This window comes from Symphalangus syndactylus, chromosome 19 (genome assembly GCF_028878055.3).
Source record: "Symphalangus syndactylus isolate Jambi chromosome 19, NHGRI_mSymSyn1-v2.1_pri, whole genome shotgun sequence".
Classification (NCBI taxonomy): domain Eukaryota; kingdom Metazoa; phylum Chordata; class Mammalia; order Primates; family Hylobatidae; genus Symphalangus; species Symphalangus syndactylus.
Window position 1 is genome coordinate 60,892,450 of NC_072434.2, and position 21,392 is coordinate 60,913,841.

At 34.3% G+C, this 21,392-nt stretch overlaps 1 protein-coding gene across 1 annotated transcript in view; it reads right to left on the bottom strand.

Annotated features, from left to right (window-relative positions):
* USH2A (usherin) overlaps window positions 1–21,392 on the bottom strand; it is an 801,829-nt gene that overhangs the window by 180,616 nt on the left and 599,821 nt on the right. The window contains exons 49-51 of the mRNA XM_055233796.2: window positions 16,794–16,992; window positions 13,500–13,668; window positions 1,070–1,288 (exon numbers count right to left, since the gene is read on the bottom strand). Of these exons, the coding sequence (XP_055089771.1) occupies window positions 1,070–1,288; window positions 13,500–13,668; window positions 16,794–16,992 (587 nt within the window). The remainder of the gene's footprint in view (window positions 1–1,069; window positions 1,289–13,499; window positions 13,669–16,793; window positions 16,993–21,392) is intronic.

The window sequence follows — 21,392 nt, forward strand, 5'->3', positions numbered from 1 at the left end:
TTGACTTTCCAGTTTTATTATTTAAAAATACATTTTGTAAAGCTATAGCTGCCATAGATAGTAATTCCTCTGATGGATCTGGGCAAAGTAAATTGAAAACCTGGAAAGGATTCACCATTCTAGATGCAATTAAGAATATTCATGATTCATGGGAAGAAGTCAAAATATCAACATTAACAGGAGTTTAGAGGAAGTTGATTCCAACCCTCATGGATGACTAAGGGCTTTTAGACTCAAAATGGAAAAAATAACTGCAGATGTAGCGGAAATAGCAAGAGAACTGGAATGAGAAGTGAAGCCTGAAGAGGTAACTGAATTGCTGCAATCATAAAACTAACAGATGAGGAGTTGCTTCTTAGGGAGGAGCAAAGAAAGTGGCTTCTTGAGATGGAATCCATGCCTGGTGAAGATGCTGTGAACATTGACTTCACATTTTAATTTTCTTGTCTTTAAAAGCCCTACCTCCAATAACATAAATGTCAGGCCTCCCAAAATCTGGATCTGACTGTGTGGTATTTAGCAAGTGGAAACTAATGTCTAATATCTAATGTCTGAACTTCAGTTTCTTCATTTTTAAAATGTAGATAATTAATAGTACCTATCATGTAAGATTACTGTGAAGATTACTTGAGGTGATAATATATAAAATATTGGTACAGTGTCTGTTAGTATTCATTCAATGATACTTATTGTTATTTATATTAGTGTTAGCTTAATACGGTAGAATAAGGGAGTAAAAGGATTATAACAAAATATCATTATAATAATTTTGTATGCTATTTGCTAGGAAATATTCTTTTCATTCATAACCAATGCATTCACGTGTGGGATTTTTTTTGGAGGACATGACCTTTTCAAGAGGAAAAAAATTGATGTGTTTTTATGAAATACATGAGATACATGTAAAAATTGGGAGATTACATTGTTAAATAACATGTTCCTAATTATTGCATTAGATATAACCAATGTGAGCTTTAATTACTTATTTGTTTTATTTCTAGGGCAAATTTCTCACTCTCTCTGCTTCTCAGATCCTCCATCTACTGAAAGGTAGACCTGGGCCCCTTACCTGGAAGGCGATTGTACACCACTCCTTCTTCTCCACCACAACACTCTAAATCGTTGCTCACAATCTGTCTGCCACAGCACTTCTGGCCATGGCCATCATGAAGCCTCCCAGCACAGCAAATCTGGTTTCCTGAGGTGGAGTACGGCATTCTGCCACAGCAGGAATCACCAATGCCAACAGAAACCCGATTGTGCTGTTCATCTGGACAGCATACTTCACCTGTCAATTTAGGACAATAATAATCATTACATCAGTTAAAAAAATATGCTACGACTCACAATTAACTTTTATCACAATCATCTTGCAGATCCCAACTGATTGACAGAATTACTAAAGAGAATAATATCATATGGAGTTGCAAAATTTCCAAATGACTCCAAAGTTTTTGTGTATAAACATGTGTGTCAGATCAGATACACACATGGCAACTTACAGGTAAGTCTATGTTGCCTATTTCCTCACCATCAGGTCTGGTGACATGGACTATGTGGCATTATAGAAAAACATCTAGGAATACTTTTTTGTTCTGTGTAATTTTCTTTTGGAAAGTAGAGTGGATTCTAAAACCAACTATTGATAAATTTATACTGCTTACGATTATAATTTCCTTAACCAAACTATATTTGTGCAACCAAACAAAATACTCCCATGGGGAAGGTTAATTACATGAGAGGAGGTAAAAAATACTGTATTTAAGTCAGTGTACTAGTACTTCTCTGGGCTATGTCACACACTGAATTTTACTACATTTCTCTTCACATGACAGTCTGGGAAATGGGATAAGAATAAGATAATCCACCAGGTGTGGTGCTTTACACCTGTCATCCCAGCACTTTGGGAGGCCTAGGCGGGTGGATAACTTGAGGCCAGGAGTTCAAGACCAGCCTGGCCAACATGGTGAAACCCCATCTCTACTAAAAATAAAAAAATTAGCCAGGCTTGGTGGTGCATGCCTGTAGTCCCAGCTACTTGAGAGGCTGAGGCACGAGAATTGCTTGAACCTGGGAGGCAGGAGGCAGAGTGTGCAGTGAGCCAGGATTGTTTCACTGCACTCCAGCCTGGGCATGTCTAAAAAACAAAACAAAAAACAAACAAACAAAAAACCAAAAAACAGAATTAGATAATCTTTTGCCTGGTACCTTAAAATCAAAGGACCCAAATACTCTAAATACCAAGAGTTAGCTTGTTTGTTTGGTATAAAGACAACTCTAAAAGACAGAAAATTTTGTAAATGGCTTCCCTTAAGGATACCTTCAAAGGAACTAATAAAAAATTGGTGGATCTGAAATCCGAGCTTCATTTCTCTTCTCTATCTCATGACCCCACTGTGGTTGTCTTCCCTCGTGGCCCTCTGAACCCTGACTTCCTTCTCTCTTTTGTCCTGCTCCTCCTCTTCTTCCTACACCTCCAACAGACCTTCTTCCCTTTTCTCTACCGTTCTTTCTTGAACATATCTTTTTCCCTGGACAATATCTCTTCGTTACATCTTATAAGGTATGTGAGTATGATGACCAATCTGGTGGGTCTTATGGCCTTCATCCATGGTCCAGGTAAGATTTCTATAATCCAATTAATGACTTGTCAAGCTTTCTTAAGAAATGGCACAAATTCACTGAAGAATTTAGGACTGCCTTAGGGATTTATAGTCCTGGACTTCTTCTCAATTAGTTCACCTTTCGGTGAGCCCTGGATATCCTAAAATTTGTTTAGTAAAAGCAAGATGTATTGTTTACCAAAATGATATAAAAATATGGGACAATATTTAACTAAACATAGATATATAAGGAGTATAAAAAATAGGACAATAACTCTTAGCAGCTATCCTTGAGATCTTTTCTGCCCAAATTTATTGGCCAAAAATCCATCTCACTAGATGAAATGAGCAAATTACTAGAAACATACAACTTACCAAAGAAACTATAAGAAAAAAGTTAAAATCAATAGCTCTCATGAATATTGATGCAACAATCTTCAACAAAATACTAGCAAACTGAATTCAAAAGCACATTAAAATGATTCTGCAACATGACCAAGCGGGATATATCCCTGGAATACCAGGATGGGTCAATATATGAAAATTTAATCAATGTAACACATTATATCAATAGAACAAAGGGGAAAAAAAAAGAAACACATGATTATCTCAGTTGATGTAGAACAAATATTTGACAAAATTCAACCTCTTTCATTATAAATCCACTCAAGAAAATAGGAATAGATGAAAACTGCCTCAACATAATCAAGAGTATATGAGAAAAACCTATACCTAATGTCATACTCAACGGTGAAAGACTGAAAACTTTTCCTCTAAAATCAGAAACAAGAAAAGGATGCTACCCTTTGCCACTTGTATTCTACATAATATTGGATATTATGGCTAGAGCAATTAGGCAAGAGAAAAAAATAAAAGGCATCTAAATTGAAAGGGAAGAAGCAAAACTATGTGTTCTCAGACAACGTGACATCATATAGAGAAAACTCTAAAGATTCTAAAAAAACCTGTTACAACTAATAAACAAATTCAGCACAGTATCGGGATACAAAGTCAGCATAGAAAAACCAGGTATGTTTCTATACACTAAGAATGAACAATCTGAAAATAAAATTAATTAAGATAATTTCATTTACAATAACATCAAATAAATGAAAGACTTAAGAATGAGCTTACCAAGAAAGTGAAAGACTGGAATACTACAAAATGTTGTTGAAAGAAATTAAAGAAGACAACCAAATGGAAGAACATCCCATGTTTATGGATTGGAAGCCTTAATATTGTTAAGGTGCCAATACTGCTGAAGTGATCTACAGAATCAATTCAATCCCTATCAAAATCCCAATGCTTTTTGCAGAAACAGAAGAAGCCATTATAAAATTCACATGGAATCTCAAAAAACTCCAAATAGTCAAAACAACATTGAAAAAGAACGAAGGTGGAGATCTCACACTTTCTGATTTCAAAACTTACTGCAAAGTTGCAGTAATCAAAAGTGTGTTAATGGTGCGAAGACAGACATATAGACACAGAACAGAGATCCTAAAAATGAAACTTTGCATATATGGGCAAATGATTTTCAACAAAAGTGCCAAGACCATTTAATGGGGAAAGGACCTTTTTTTTTAAAATAATGTTGGAAAAGTTGAATATCCACGTGTCAAAGAATGGTATTGAACCCTTACTTTATACCATATACCAAAACTAACTCAAAATGGATCAAAGATCTAGATGTAAAAGCTAAAACATAAAATTCTTAGAAGAAAGCAAAGGGGAAATTTCATGACATTGGGTCTGCCAATGATTTCTTGGCTATGACACTGAAAGCAGAAGCAATAAGGAAAAAAGATGAATTGGATTCATCATAATTAATATTAATAACTTTTTGGCATCAAAGAATACTATCAACAAAGTGAAAAGGCAACTCATGAGAAAATATATTAAAATTATATATCTGATAAGGAAGTAGTATCCAGAATGTATAAAGAACTTCTATAACTCAAAAACATAAAACAAAGACCTTATTTGTTAAATGGGCAAATAACTTTAATAGACATTTTATTCCAAAGAAGATATACAAATAGCCAATAAACACATGAAAATGTGCTCAATATTAGTAATAAGTAGGGAAATGCAAATCAAAACCACAATGAGATACCACTTGATACTCACTAGGGTAGTTATAAAAAACATAAAATAACAAACATCAGCAAGAATATGGAGAAATTGGCACACTTACGCATTGTTGGGAATATAAAATGTTAAAATGTTCCACAAAACAGTATGGCAGTTCTTAAAAAGAAAATTAAACATAGAATTACCATATGATCCAGCAATTCCACTTCTGGGTATAAACCCAAAAGAATTGAAAACAGGAGACTGAACAGAAATTTGTACATTTATACATCAATGTTTATGGCAGCTTTAACCATAATAGTCACTAGGCAGAAATAACCCCAATGTCTGCTGATGAATAAATGAATACAAAAGTGTTATATACATGCAGTGAGACATTATTCAACCTTAAAAAGGAATAAAATCCTGACACATATGACAACATGAATGGCCTTTGAAAATGTGCTAAGTGTAATAAGCCAGACACAAAAAGACAAATACTGTATGATTCCAATTATATTAGGTACCTAGAGTAGTCAAATTCATAGAGACCAAAAATAGAATGGTGGTTTCCAGGGGTTGAAGATAATGGGGAGTGGAAAGTTAGTGCTTAATGGAAACAGAGTCTGAGCTTGAGAAAATAAAAGTTCTAGAGATGGATGGTGGTAATGATTGTAAAACAATGTGAATGTACTCAATGCCACTGAACTGTGTGCTTAAAAAATGGTTAAAATGATAAATTTTATGTTGTGTATATTTTACCACAAAAAAGTCCTGTAAACAAGGAAAAAATAAATCCATGCCTGGCTTCAGAGACCACTTAACTACCACCTTCCAGAATACTCTAGTCTCAAGATCAGTGAAGAAGGTATCATAACTTCCCATAAAACAGAAGATAAGACAGTAGATTGTCCCTTCCTTCTAAATTACAAGAGCTTGCTAAGCACTTAGAAGATACTTTGGCTCAGAAAAAAGAAAAAAAATTCAGACCACATTAATAGCTTTTGGGATTAAGCAATTAGATAAAGTCACGAATGAGGACACCTCTATGTCTAGTCTACACAAAAATGACCTTCAATATTGTAAGGGACACTGGGAGAACACCTACTCTGCCTTTATTAGTGTATCTTAGAAAGACACAATAAAGAAAAGAAAAGGACAAACTGACAAAACAGCACCTCTCTGTGAAAGTAGCTGCTCTCATCTATCCATAACTGCCCTTGACATAGAAAGAGAGAAATCTCTATGCAATTGTAAAAATAGAAGATTGATACTGGCGGTAGGTATATTATCTATCAAAACCCCTTCTAATTTTCCATTATCCCTTTCTAGGAATAACCAAATGTCTCAGCGGTAGACATATCAAATAATTTTCAGATTCTGCCTTTATTTTTCTTTTCTTTCTCTTGAATCAACACATTTTTTGTTTAGTAATTCTACTTCAGTGCATCTGTTGAGAAGAGATGCACTTAGTAAATGAGATACCAGCATTAAATGTGGACCTGAAAGTCTCTTTCTGTAACTCCCAGGAGAAGAATTCCTGGTCTATAATTTGGTGGTAGCACCAGCTAATTACCTGATGCCTTTGTGATCAACATCTCTGACTTTGAATGTGTCTCTAAGATCCTCTGGGGCAAAAACTGCTCAGATGTGGGGTTCATACAGGATGCTAACCCCTTAAATATGTCTATCAATCTGGCTATGCATTTCTTGAAACTGGCCCAAAATCTACTAAAAAGAGCAATATTTAATAACTTGGTCCATTATATCTACAGAAAGTTACCTCACTTGGCATAATACCTGATTATCCCCTGTACCAGTCCTTGTAGTTCAATGTTCACTCTATCAAAATGATAAGACTTGTGTACCACTTTGTACAAGATTTAAGTGTCACTAACAAGATTGCATTCCCCCATTTCCCTGTAGTTCCCAATCCTAATACCATCCTACTGCCACTCCCTGAGGCAGCTGCTTAATTTATAGCAAATCTATACTTAGCATTTTTTTCATATATTCTTGCACTCAGGCTCACAGTATCTTTTTTGTTGCATTTGTGACAGTTATTCCCCAAGAGTTTACAACAATGCTTTCTTAATTCTCACAATTGCTTAACCATTTCCTTACTATGGTAAGCACAACATGGCCTCCCAAAGACGTCCACATCCTAATCCCTGGAACATGTGACTATGTTATGTTACATGGCAAAGGGGAATGAAGACAACAGATGTGATTAAGTTTAATAATATGAAGTGAGAAAGGCTCAACTGGTCATTGTTGGCCTGGAAAATGGAAGGGGTCCACAAGCCAAAGAATGTGAGCAGCCTCTGCAAGGTGGAAAAGGCAAGAAAATGGATTCTCTCCTCCAGAAGGGAATGCGGCTCTTGTTGATTTCTTGGTTTTAGCTCAGTGAGACCCATTTCAAACTTTCGATATTGAGACGTATAAGGTAAGTTTGTGTGGTTTTAAGCCATAGCGTTTCTGGTAATGAGTTATAGCAGCAATAGGAAACAAACTGAGCGATATTTAATTTCCTCTATAAGATTCAACTGTTGTACAATATGTGAATGACCATCTGTCATGCTCTTCAGATAGTCTTGAAAAATTGATTCCCTCTATTTGTCAATAGTGGTAGCATACAATCAACATAAAGTCTATAAATGTCAATTTTGTCAGAACAAAGTGCTTTTTCTAGGATCTAAATTCTAGGCTGTGACATTTTGCAAAATGGAAAGTCTTTTTCTTCTCAAATTTTGGAAGCTCTTCATGACTTTCCCTGGCTGGTTGCTAAAAGTCAACTTAGAGAATTCCTTGGCCTCATAGAATCAACAAAGATCCTTTGTTTCATAGGATCTCAAAGGTCATTAGATGTTTGAATCTTAGCTTTTGGGAACTGGCTATCCCTTTATATGATCTGATGAAAGTGCACACCCCTGAGTCCTTGCTCTGGAAAGATTCATTAGAAACTTTGTCATTTAAAGGAGGCCTGTTAGCCCTCTTTACTCATATGCTCCTCAATTACTAAACATTTTTTTTCTATTTAGATATAAAAGATTGGGTTAGCTTTGGGTATTCTAACTCAGCAGCCCAATGGACATCAGAAACATTAATACTCTGCTAATATTCCTAAAGTTACTTAATGAAGGTCAAACAACTAAGAGGTGAAAGAAATGGGATATGGAGCCAGGCAGTTTGACTCCAGAACCAATATCTTCTCCACTAATTATTCAGCATCAAACCACTGAAACACTACACAAAACTTATTTTCATAAGAATGTGATCATGTAAAATATTACTTGAAATAGTCATCACTGACTAAGACATTTTTGCTTTCTTTTAAAGGTAGGGATGTTCATTGTAATTTTAATGGAAATATATTTGCTATCTTACTGTTCTACTAACATATGAGAAAAATATATTAAGTCACTTATACACAGTCATCACATTATTATAAAACACACCATCTCTAGGAGCTCAACCTAAAATTTAATCACGAAAATTCCTATTTTGACTAGCTGACTGTCTTGGTCATGTTTCTATGTCCCATCTTTCCTGTGTGTAAAATGGAAATAGTCTTTTAAAAATATTATTCAGGACCATTAGTTTTTTTGGGTGCACATTTCCATGAATTTTAATGAAGAAACACCATCAGGATACAAAAGAGTTTCATCACCCCCCAGAACACCCTCATGCTATCCCTGTATAGTCACATTCCCTTCCCATCCATTACCCTTGGCAATTGTCAACTTTTTTCTCCAAAACTATGGCTTGTCTTGTATAGTATGTCATGTAAATGCAGTCTCACAGTTGGTAGCTTTTTGAGACTGGCTTCTTTCACTGGGCATGATATCTTCTTGGCACTTATCAATACTTTGTTCTTTTTTATTGCTACATAGTATTCCTTTGTTCCACAGTTTGTCCATTTACTCACTTAGGGACATTTGAATTGTTTCCAGGTTTTGGCAGTAATGATTACACCTGCTGTAAACACTCATGTACAGGTTTTTGTGTAAACATAAATATGCTTTTCTCTAGGGTAAATATCCAGGAGTGGATCAAGATATACTCAGGATTTTCTCAAAATATGAATTTCTAGAATTCAGGAGACAGTTGGCTTAGTCAATTATCTTTGAAAGGATTCTATAATATGGTATCTCTAAGTAAAAGGGAACTTAGTAAAAGTTTCCCTGATGATGCTACCAGAGACCAATGAAGGAGCAACGAGCTTATTGTAAACAGTAAAGTTACTGTATTTGTAATCTTCCTCTGGGTAAAATAATTCTATATTTGGTCTGAAATGTAGTTGCCATATTTTTTGTCTTCACAGTCAGAGAACATAATGTCCCTCTTTGGTAAACTTTAAGATAATGTATCCCATGGTACAGGGCAACATCAGTTAATTAAACACCACTTAGGACAATGGTGAGCTTAGAGGAAACATAGTATACACATCTACATGGGGAAAGCCAACACTTTTTTTTAAAGCCTCTTTTGAGCATAACAAATGTTAATTGGTTTAGATATTTTAGTTATACCTTTCTGAATCCCTCAGAATCTTATTTAGTTACTGACAGAAGAAAAGGCTTCAAAAAAAAAAGATGTGGATTATATCAATAAGAAATAAAACTAATTTTTTTTTTCCTCAAAAAAGGGCTATTAGACATAAGATACAAGGATCAGTCACCTTCTCATTAACCTCTCAAAATAAATCTATTTCAGGCCAGGCTTGAAAATGTTTTCTCTCTAAAAACTACCATGCAGTCTAACAGTTAATTGTTATTCTTATCAAAGAATGACCCACATTAACATTTACTCGGGGTCATTAGCATATTTATAAAAAAGGGAGAGAAATGAACATTCTTTCCTCTTCTGCTCTTTGTTATGGGGTGTTATGGAAGAAAGTCATGAGAAAAAAAATAAAGTATGTTATTTACCAATATTTCAGACTAATCTATAAATATCAAAATGCCTATACCCATCTTGGTCTTGAACTGGCAGACTAGTGACCAGATTTAAATCACGTTTAGATGCAACAGGATTTGGGACCATTGCGCTTTTTTTCCCCTCAATGTAACCAGTGTTAAACTAGTTAACAAAGACCACAGGGCTGAGGACAGAGGTCACAAAATAATCTCTTCATTTAGGTACAGCGAGATTAATGATTGGAGCAAAACACTCTGATTATTTCATGAGATTGCTTTTTTCCTTTTCTCGACACCAGGGTAGGCATTCTAATGCTATGAAAAATGAACTACTTAAAAAAGAATCAAAATTTGGGGCATGCTCAATGGTTTGGTAGATATTAAAATGCTTTAGGTGTGCAGAAACACGTATTTATACATACAGACAATAAATATTTTTTAAACCCTTGGTCTAAAAATTAATTATTAAAAGGCTTATATAATATCAGTGACAACTTCTGAGCTTCCATGAGTTATTTCATTTTTAAGAAAAATGTTAAATTTTATTTTGAAACCTAACAAAAGTAGATTGTGCTGTCAGTTCAAAATCTGACTACTTGTGTTAGCATTGAGAAAGTCACGGGCCAGTCTCCTGAGTTGGTAGCAGTGAAGATGTAACTAAGAATTTTTCATTAGTTTTAAGGGACAGAGGATATTTTGTAGAGTTTGAATAGTTTGTTGCAAATCATCACATAAAAATTTTAATGTGATGTGGAAATGAAAACACTATTACTTAGTTCCATGATCAACTTGGTCTACTGGTGTGAAGAATGGTAGGAATTGAACAACACAAAACGTCCATCTGATCACTGTAATTATAATTTTATAGCAATTATTTGTAAACAAAGGCAGATATGAACCATACATGAAAATTCCCCAAATTTAAGTTACTTCGAGAAAGTAAAGCATTTAACAGTATTTGATCCATTGTTGACATTGTGAGCTGTAGTATGAAGAAGTTTAACAGTTTTCTACGAAATCCTTATTTCCATATATATTTTTACTTTCTCTTACATGGAAAATCTGGTTTACTAGAACATATTCAATTTTGAAATATTTTTGATAGAGAATAAGAAATAATAGCACTGCTATAAAAACATATTTTTTTTTCTATTAACTATAAGGAAAAATAATGAGTGAAGGTTCTCTGCCTTGAGTAAACTTGAGCAGTATTTAATCAGGACACCTGAAACCACCTTTGCAAAAATTATGATAGTAAGAAAATTCTGACACTGGAAAATTATGACAGTGAAAGAAATGTGACCTAACCAATTCCATCTTGCTTCTAGCCTCCAAGCTACCCTTGTCCATTCCTGGGCATAGGCCAAGATAACTATGAGAGGTGTTTAGTTTAACTTTGAAACAATCATGATAGTCCTTTCCTGAAACAAACTTGCTCCTTGCTTGGGGGGCAGAGCACCTTTGTAAAATTAACAAATTAGCCACAAGGAACTATGGCTCAGGTGTTCATGCCACCAGATGCCACATGATTCCTAACCTTCCCAACTACTTCCATAGATAACATCACTATTGTAAAACCTAAGATTGGTGTTCAAGGTATTTTTCACACTCTTTATCCTGATGGACTAGCTAGTATCACCCAGACCAGTAAACTGGCTCATCTGATCCTGTAGTCCCCATCTAGGAACTGACTAAGGGCAAGAAGACAGCTCTGACTCCCTATAATTTTAACCCCAACCAATAAGCATTCCCCATTCCCTAGCCCTATGCCTACTGCACTATCCTAAAAAAACCCTGGGTTGGGCCAGGCGTGGTGGCTCACACCTGTAATCCTAGCACTTTGGGAGGCCAAGGTGGGCAGATCATCTGAGGTTGAGAGTTCGAGACCACCCTGACCAACATGGAGAAAGCCCGTCTCTATTGAAAATACAAAATTAGCCGGGTGTGGTGGCACATGCCTGTAATTCCAGCTACTCAGGAGGCTGAGGCAGGAGAATTGCTTGAACCTGGGAGGTGGAGTTTGCAGTGAGCCAGAGATCATGCCATTGCACTCCAGCCTGGGCAACAAGAGCGAAACTCCATCTCAAAACAAACAAATAAAAAACAAACAAAAAACAAAAACAAACAAAAAACCAACAAAAAAAACCCTACAGTTTTTTTTTTTTTTGAGACAGAGTCTTACTCTGTTGCGCAGGCTGGAGTGCAGTGGCACAATCTTGGCTCACTGCAACCTCTGCCTCCCAGATTCAAGCAATTCTCCTGCCTCAGCCTCCCGAGTAGCTGGGATTACAGGCGCTGCCACAAGCCCAGCTAATGTTTTGTATTGTTTACAAGAGATGGGGTTTCGCCATGCTGGCCAGGCTGGTCTTGATCGCCCGACTTCAGGTGATCCACCCACCTCGGCCTCCCAAAGTGCTGGGATTATAGGCATGAGCCACCGTGCCCAGACAGATCCTAGGTTTTGAATTTTCTGGGAGACTGTTTTGAGTAAAATCTCCTGTTCTGCTTAGCCGGCTCTGCATTTATTAAGCTCTTTCTCTATTGCAATACCACTGTTTTGGCAAATTGGCTCTATCTGTGCAATGGGCAATATGAACCCATCAGGTGATTGTACACCTTCTATATTTGCTCCAGTATTTTGCAAAACAGACACTGGATTAGACAGTGTCTCATTTCACATGCCTTGGATGGATAGAGTTACACTGAACATAAAGTACATGAACCAGATGTTGGGCATAAATTTCACCCTAAACTAGATATCTCAAAGTATTCAGCTTTCCTATGGCCTCCAAAAAACTTGGCTTTCTTGTCTTTCTCCTATATCCATTTCCTGCTCTTTAAAGAAGATATCGGTATCAAACTTAAGTAACAGAAAAAAGTTTGTATTCTCAATTACTTTTGTATTCTCAATTACTTTTGGACGATAAATTGTAATTGACAGTGGTAGTAATGAAGAAGTTTAGAAGTCTTAAATAGTCCTTTTAAAAAAATTATCAACAGAGGTTGATGCTTTTTGGTTAAAGAGGCAGTAAAGTACTCAAAAGAGCATAGATTTAGGAGAGACATACTTATATTCACATTTTAGTTCTTTCACTTCTATTCACATCTGTGAATCTGGATATGTTATCGATCCTCTCTAAAACAGTTTCCTTACTTGTAAACTGCCTTGTATAATACCAACTTCCTGGAGTTGTGAAGATTCTATAAGGTATCCTATGTAAAGTTTTCAATACAGAGCCTGTGAGAGACTTGGTACTTTAAAAATGGCAGTTGTTATTAGCATCATTCCCAATTATATTCACTAGGCATTGTTTTATGTAGTTGAAATTTGGAGCAAAATTGCTAGCTAAGTTGGCTAATACTAAAAAGGGATGAAGGAAAAAATCCAGTTTGCTACCCTTTGCAGCATTCTTCCTTCCCTTGCCTGATTTATAATGATGAGAGAGAATACTGCCAGTGGCCTAGAATTCTGAGACAAATGAAATTTGCAGTTACAATCTATCCAAGAACAATGCATGTGTAGTTCAGATTAGAAATGGAGGAAGTGGGGAACACCTTCATGGAGTGGAACAGTCAGCAATTCACATATTTAATAGTGAAAATATATAGTCATGTTAATAAAAAAAGCCACAAGATAAAAGGAGTTAGCCATATCTCCAGATTTATTTCTTTATGTAGTAGATATTGTAAATTCCTCCTGTTCTCTCATTTTCTAATATTTAGCCTTGCTTATATTTTAACAAAGCAGAAGGAAGAAATAGTATTTAGAGCAGGCCATTGGCTATGCGTTTGTGGTTCAATTTTTGTTGAGGGGGAGGTGTTTGAAATAGTTCACTGACATGAACCGTGTGTTTATGTTTTCAGGTTCCCAAAGTTTTTGAGTACACCTGGAAATAATCCTCACCTGGTAGAATTCTAGCGTAATACCCAGAGCAGCACTGATGATTTGGTTGTGCCTCCTGTATTCGGCCACCACAACAAACTCCAGTAGAATTCAGAACAAACGGGATATACTTTTCTTCACAACAGCGGTGTCCAGGCTTGGAGTTATAGAGCACTCCGTCACAACAAACCTGAAAGTTTGAAATCAGTTTTAAAGAAATGTCAGTTTAGTTAAGAGTATTATGCCACTGTATCTCATGTAATATAATTATTTTCTTATAAGGCATGGAAGATCTGAGACCATATTACTCATATTTCGTTGGTTTAAAAATGTATTTTCCAGGATCATTCAAATTTTATAAATGTTATTTGATAGAATGCAGCTTTTTTGAAGTCTTCAACCATGCTTTGTGCTCTATTATAATACTATATTATAATATAGTATTTTAATATATTATAATATAGTATTTAATATTTATAATATATAAATTTTATATAATAAAATAAAAGATATAAGATGTATATCTTATATCTTATACATATACATATGTATATATACATAAGATATACATCTTTTATTATATAAAATTTTATAATAAAAATAGATATATTTAAATATATGTTTACATATAAGTATATATGTATTTCAAATACATACATTTTTTATTATATAAAATTTTAATAATGCCTTAAACAAAGTCTTATTCTTATTGTTGGGATTAAAGAGGCAACACAGGTATTGCAGTGAAAGACAACAGAGGAAGTTAATTAAATTAAAAAAATTGTAAATTTCATTTGGGGCTAGGTATGAATATATATTTTCTAGCATGAAAGATTGGAGAGAAGTAGGAAAGAGACTTTTATTGTAGGTCTAAAGGTGAGTGAGTTCTCACGAGATTTGATGGTTTAAAAGTGTGTGGCAGCTCTCCCCGTCGCTCTCTCTCCCTCCTGCCATCACATGAAGAAGGTCCATGCTTCCCCTTCACCTTCGGCCATGATTGTAAGTTTCCTGAGGCCTCCCAGTCATGCTTCCTGTTACGTCTGCAGAACTGTGAGTCAAACCTCTTTTCTTCATAAATTACTCAGTCTCAGGTAATTCTTTATAGCACTGTGAAAACGAACTAATACACCTGGGAACATGTTAGAAATGCAAGTTTTCACAGCCAAATCTAAACCTACTGAATCAGAATCTCTGGGGCTAGAGTTATGAGATACTAGGTTTTAACAATGCCCCCAGGTCTTATGTTCACTGGGATTTGTGAACCATGGCTGTCATCTTATGGTAAAGCTTGTTTAAGTATTTTGGGAAACATTAATGTTTACAGTGATTTAGCCAAAAAGCTTTTAAAGCCTCAATAAAAGTCTCTTTTCTACTTCTCTCCAATCTTTCATGCTAGGAAATGTGTGTTAGTACCTAATCCCAAACTGAAATTAAAAATTTTTTTTTTTGAAACTTAACTGACATCCTTTATTCTCTTTTACTGCAATACCTGTGTTGCCTCTTTAATCTCGACAATAAAAATAAGACTTTGTTTAAGGCATTATTAAATAGTGTATCTCATTTTATTGTAATAATGTATGACATTTGCATTATAAGAATAACCAAATGTGATGTTTCTTTTCAAGACTATGAGGTGAGATTTGCACACGCGTGTTTTCTGAAGGCTAACTTCTGCTTCCCTATTCATCAATTTACATTTATTTTCTATAAAAGGTGACCTGTATGATTTTTTTTGTACAGTAGATTTGTCTTAATCATTTTTAAATTGATTTAAAATTAAACTAACCGGTTCTTTGTCATTCACTGAATTTAGGAATGTTACACCAACCAGTCACTTATTTGGTACAAAGCTTCATTAAATTTTTTCAAAAGTTACAAAAAGCAGTTTCTGAAATCACAGCATAAAGAAAGGTAGAAGTAATTTTATCAATAATTTTAGCCTAAACATAGGTAAATATTATTCTGTTAATACTTTATTAGTATTTTTCTTCATCTCATTAATTTTTCTTCACCCTATCACAGGTATATTTTAATTTAATATGAACATTTTAAGAACATCTACCTTTTGATCTTTTAGAATAAACTTAAATTGAAACATTATCTTTACTAGTTTTACTCTACTTAGCTTTGATTTTACCACTAAAGTTATAGGGTTGAAACTTATCAAATCCATTATACAAACCTAAACTACTATGACAGTTTCTGGCCAGAATCAGTTTTTACTTTGATGAAGCACATTGTTTTCTGCACTCCACAAACTTTAAATCATTTATTCATATGTCTATACAACTATTCTCTCTTTGTCCACTTTGTAACGGATAATAAAAATTAAAATAATAGAAGCAAAGAAAAAAATTGAGAAGTGAATTCTGTGTTTTGCCAACATTTTTCCAAGTTTTTTTTAAATGGAGGATATGTTTAATGGGCAAATTTATTTTAGTATTTTTCTTCTCAGAAATCCCAAATTTAATTTTATACAAATATGTTCATCAGATGTATGTATTTAAATATGTGCATACTTAATGGCATAAAATGATGTCAAACTTAGGCATAATGATAATTTTAGAGTGTAAGTATCAAAAAATGCACAGTTAGTAACTGCTGGCTTTATGCATTTCTTAGATGATAACTACTGCTAAACTTGTGTCAGCCATAATAATTTGTATTTTGATCCATATTGCTTCAGTAACTCACTTTCTTAATTATGATGTTCTTTTGCAGTAAATCTTATCAATTTAGTAGTAGGTTTAGCCATTGAATGTGTGACGCTGTTGTTGACAAATAGGAACATTATTTCATTATATAAAATTCTACCTTCAAACTAAGGATTTTGTGTTGTTTGTCAATAAAAGTAATTTACAAACTCCTCTGTCTGGCTGTATTATTGATCTGATTTCTAAGCCGCATCTAATATGAACATTAATCTGCAAATGACTATAATGCTAAAATATTTCTGACAAATCATAAAATGTCCTCCTCACAGTTACTCATCAGTGCCATATAAACAAACACCTATTTGTAGCTGAAAAGATCTGTTGTAAAGAAAATTTTAAGTCACTCAGTCAAATACAAATTTGGGATGTACCCTATTCTAATAAGTTTATATTTCTTGTGAAGATAATAAAAAATGGGAAGGCTAAAGTTCTCATGAGGGTGATAATGATTTTTGTAAGCATCCTTTCTTTTCCGTGGAGTCTTCTTCATAGAGTAGTGGAAATATTGATCATAATACATCGTGGTGTGAGAAGCTAATAATTTCACTTGGAGTCTTGAGTGAGAAAAACATAGTTCACTGACTAGTTAGAAAAGACTTACCTTAGCTTCAGGAGAATAGCAAATGTGTCCACAGATATATTCAGGTTTTTGACACCTCACTGCCTTGCAGAGCTTATCACTCTGGTCCTGCACTAACTTTTGAGTTTTAGGGCATGGATACCATGTTTTCCATAGGAGATCATATCCAAGAATGATGCCATTTGGCTTCTGTGGAGGCACCCAATCAATTTGAAGAGATCTGCAACAGATAGAATAATCAATACTTCTGAAAAGACACTATTTAACATTGATGCTATCAGTCTTAAGTAAAAAGTGGCAGCAATAGATACTAATATATATATATAATTATATATATTATCATATATTTTCAAATCAATCAAAATTATGTTAGCTTTTGGAAGAATAACACGTGGCGTGAGGTGGTTTTTACTTTAAGTTTCAAAGACAAGAAGCAAGTGTCATATGGCTAATCAGGAAAATCAGAGCATTTTGTTTGGTAAGCAAAGATAAGACATACATGACTTGGTAAAGAAGGTGGCAACTTAATGCCTGCTTCTAACCTGCTTCTCCTTTGCCTTACCTTACCTAGGAGTTGTGATATGAACCATAACTGCTCAGAGATGCCGCGGGAACACTATGATGGGATTCCTATGGAGGTTCCTAGGAAATTTTAGCTTTCTGGAAATAGCTGCCACCTTCTCCTTTCCTCTTTCTTTCTGCTAAACGTGATGTCTACAACTTCAGCAATCATCTTTCAGTTATTTGAGAAAGGCCAAAACAATAAAAAAGATGCCGCCATTATCTTTGGCATTGGTGAACCAATGCCAACAACTATCCACAGCGGACTCTTGAACAAAATAAATTCGAACTGTGCAGATCCACTTCCATGTAGATTTTCTTCCACCTCTGCCATTTATGAGACAGCAAGGCCAACCTTTCCTCTTTCTTCTCCTACTTAGCTTACTCAATATAATGATAATGAGGATGAAGACTTTTATAATGATCTACTTCCACTTAATGAATAGTAAATATATTTTCTATTCCTTATGATTTTCTTAATAACATTTTCTTTTCTTTAGCTTACTTATGGTAAGAATATAGTATAAATATATATACAAACTATGTTTTAATCAGTTTTTTATGTTATCATTAAGGCTTCTGGTCAACAGTAGGCTATTAGCAGTTAAATTTTGGGACAAAAGTTATATGCAGATTTTTGACTGGGTGGGGATCAGCAGTCCTAACCCCTGCATTGTTCAAGAGTCAACTATATATCTAGAGCTATTTACGTAAATCTCTTTGGTCAGGTGTTTTGTTACTTGCAGCCAAAATAAATGCCCAAATTGAGAAATTTTATAATCACTAACTTATTTAAAACATACTTTGCTTAATTTTTTGACTCGGCTAAATAGATTCTTTTTTTTTTTCAATAACTCTTTAACTAGCATGGTCTGACATGATTTTTGGTGAAAAATATAGAACTTAAAGATTCCCATAAGAAATATGTTTACATTGTCATGTTCTTAAAGAAAATGTTTGATTTTAAAAAACTGAGTGATAATTTCAATTTAAACCCAAGTAGAAAGTTTCTATGAGAGGCAGGGTTTGGTATACAATGAAGGTATAACATCTGATCAAAACTTTACTGCATTTTCAATGATCTATTAATATTTCATTTGCTGTAGCAAATGAGGTCATAACATAAAGCTGTTCACAGAGGAGACAACACCGAATAAAATGATTTGGTCTCAGGTTAATGTTATAGAACTTAAATTCTGCACTTAGGTCTACTTGCCAGAAAAATACTGCCTAGACCACGCATCTATGCTATCTTTAGTATTTGCTTAATAATCTCTACAAGAAGACAGTAGTTAAAGTTTTTAATAAAGCCCCAGAGATTTGAACATGACATATTCTTGCAGTGTAGCACAGCAAAGAAAACCCCCTTTTTGTGAAACACAAGGTAAATATAAAAATTATAATGATTTTTTTGTTCTCATTGTTTTCAAAAAAATGGGTGAAACTCTGACATTCAAGATTCGTTCTTTTTTTATGATTCTAGAATTTCTAGCCATAAAAATTAACTAATCACAAATATCTGTAGGGTACATTTTACATATAAAGCATTAGCGTTCCCATATATACTTTGGAATAAAGCAAGCACATAAGAACCTTGTCCTTCTACTTCAAAAGTTAAACAATAAAAATCTCACAACTTATGTTGGATGCTTTTTTGCTATCGTGTAAAATAACATTTCAACTATACCTTTCATTTTAAGGCAAAATATGTCTTTGCAGGCCAAATTACTGAACCCTATCAGAATTCCAAGTGACGTCACATATTAGGAATTCAATTAAGCCCAAATATTTATGTTAAAAAGTGGCAGTCAGGATAAACCTCGACATTTTAATAGACTGCTAAAAAAAGAAAATTATTATTTCAGTTTTGTGGAGGTACAAACAACACATTCAGTAATGAAACTCTGTAGATAGGAAATTAATGTCACTTATGAGAGAACAGTCTCATAGGTGACTTGTATAGCCACAGCTATTATTCTAAAGCCTTTATCCAACTTTCAAAATTAATTCCACATCCTGCAGATACCTCTTTTGTATTCTCTGCATAATTAACTACAGAAAAGATTACATTTAAGTGACATTCAAGAGTTTGACTTATCCACAAAAGCTCGTGAACTAGTAAAGTCTAGAAAATCCCATGCAGAGCACATTCCATGCCATTATAACTTCTCTTTCTTGTGCAACGTAACTGTTAAGTGAGACAGCCTATATTTTCAGCGAGAACATGAACAGTTTGCTTTTGAGGATTTAATCAAGTACACGAAGGAAAATAATTAAGAAGAGAAGTGGGTTTAACATCTGTACATGTCTCATTAGAGCCAACTGGAGAGACAATTGAAACTCCTTTGGTTGCTGATCTGAAAATGAAAGGCATCTTTGAGAAATATGCATCATTATTAGCGGGATTAATTGTTTCATTGCTTTGATGTTGAAGAGTAAAATGGAACATTCTTCAATCCCAGGAATAAATGTTAAATATTGGAGAAAAAGAGGTGAAGATATTTTTGGGCACTCATGCATAAACATAAACAGATTGCAAATATTCAAATGAATTTTTTTTGGCAGACTTGTTCATGAAATAACTGTTACAGTTTTTTTTAGAATTTAAAGTAATAGGAACTGAAATTTAAGATACCTTAATATAATTTCTGATAAAAGTCACCATGTCTACACACATTTTTTCCCTCTCAAATCTTTGGGTTACATTTTCTCATATTTTCTTGTTCCTTCACACACACGCACACACACACACACACACACACACCCCACATACACACAACATTGTAGATTATACATTGCAAAGTCTCTAGGTTGAATTGTCTTCCTCTGAAAGTAACGGGCTTTACTAGAAGTCAGTTAAATTACAGGTGGATTACAATCTTGGGGAAGCCTGGAGTTTAAAAAAATATATTTTAATCAATACATAATAGATGTACGTATTTAGGGTCCATGCGAGTATTTAATACATTCATATAATTTGTAAAGAACAAATCAATGTAATTGGCATATCTATCACCTTAAATATTTGTCTTTTCTTTATGCTAACAACATTTAAATTATTCCCTTCTAGCTATTGTGAAATATGTAAAAGATATTGTAAACTATAAATCACCTTACTGATCTATCAAATACTAGGTATTATCTCTTCATTGAAACTCTAAATTTATATCAATTAATCAATCTATCTCCCCACGACCCTTTCATGCCTCTGGTAATCACCAATCTACTCTCTACCTTCATGAGGTTCACTTTTTTATCTCCAACATATGAAAGAGAACATGCAACGTTTGTCTTTCTATGCCTGACTTATTTCACTTAACATAATGACCTTCAGTTCCATCCATTTTGCTGTAAATAATAGGAGTTAAGTCTTTTTTTATGGTGGAATAAGAGTCCATTGTGTATATGTACCACATTTTCTTTATCCATTCATTCATGATGAGCACTTAGGTTGATTTCATATTTTGGCTATTGTGAATAGCACTGCAACAAACATGGGAGTACAGGTGTCTTTTCAATATATTGTTTTCCTTTCTTTTGGATATACACCCAGTAGTGAATTGCTACATTATACAGTAGTTCAATTTTTAGTTTCATGAGGAACCCCCATACAATATTCTATAGTGGCTGTACGAATTTACATTCCCACCAACAGTGTAAATAGAGTTCCCCTTTCTCCACATCTTCACCAGCATCCATTATTTCCTGCTTTTTTATTTTATCAAAGCCATTTTATCTGGTTGACATAATATTTCATTATGGTTTTGAGTTGCAATTCTCATCTCTTTGGTGATGTTGAACATTTTTTCATATACCTGTTGGCCATTTGTATGTCTTCTGAATAGGCAATAGGCAATATAAATGCCTATTCAGATCATTTGCCCGTTTTTAATCAGATGTTTTGTTTTTATTTTGCTAACGAGTTGTTTAAGCTATTTGTATATCCCAATTATTAATTCATTGTCAGATAGATAGTTTGCAAGTATTTTCTCCCATTCTATGGCGTGTCTATTCACTTTGGTAATTGTTTCCTTTGTTGTGCAGAAGCTTTTTAGCTTG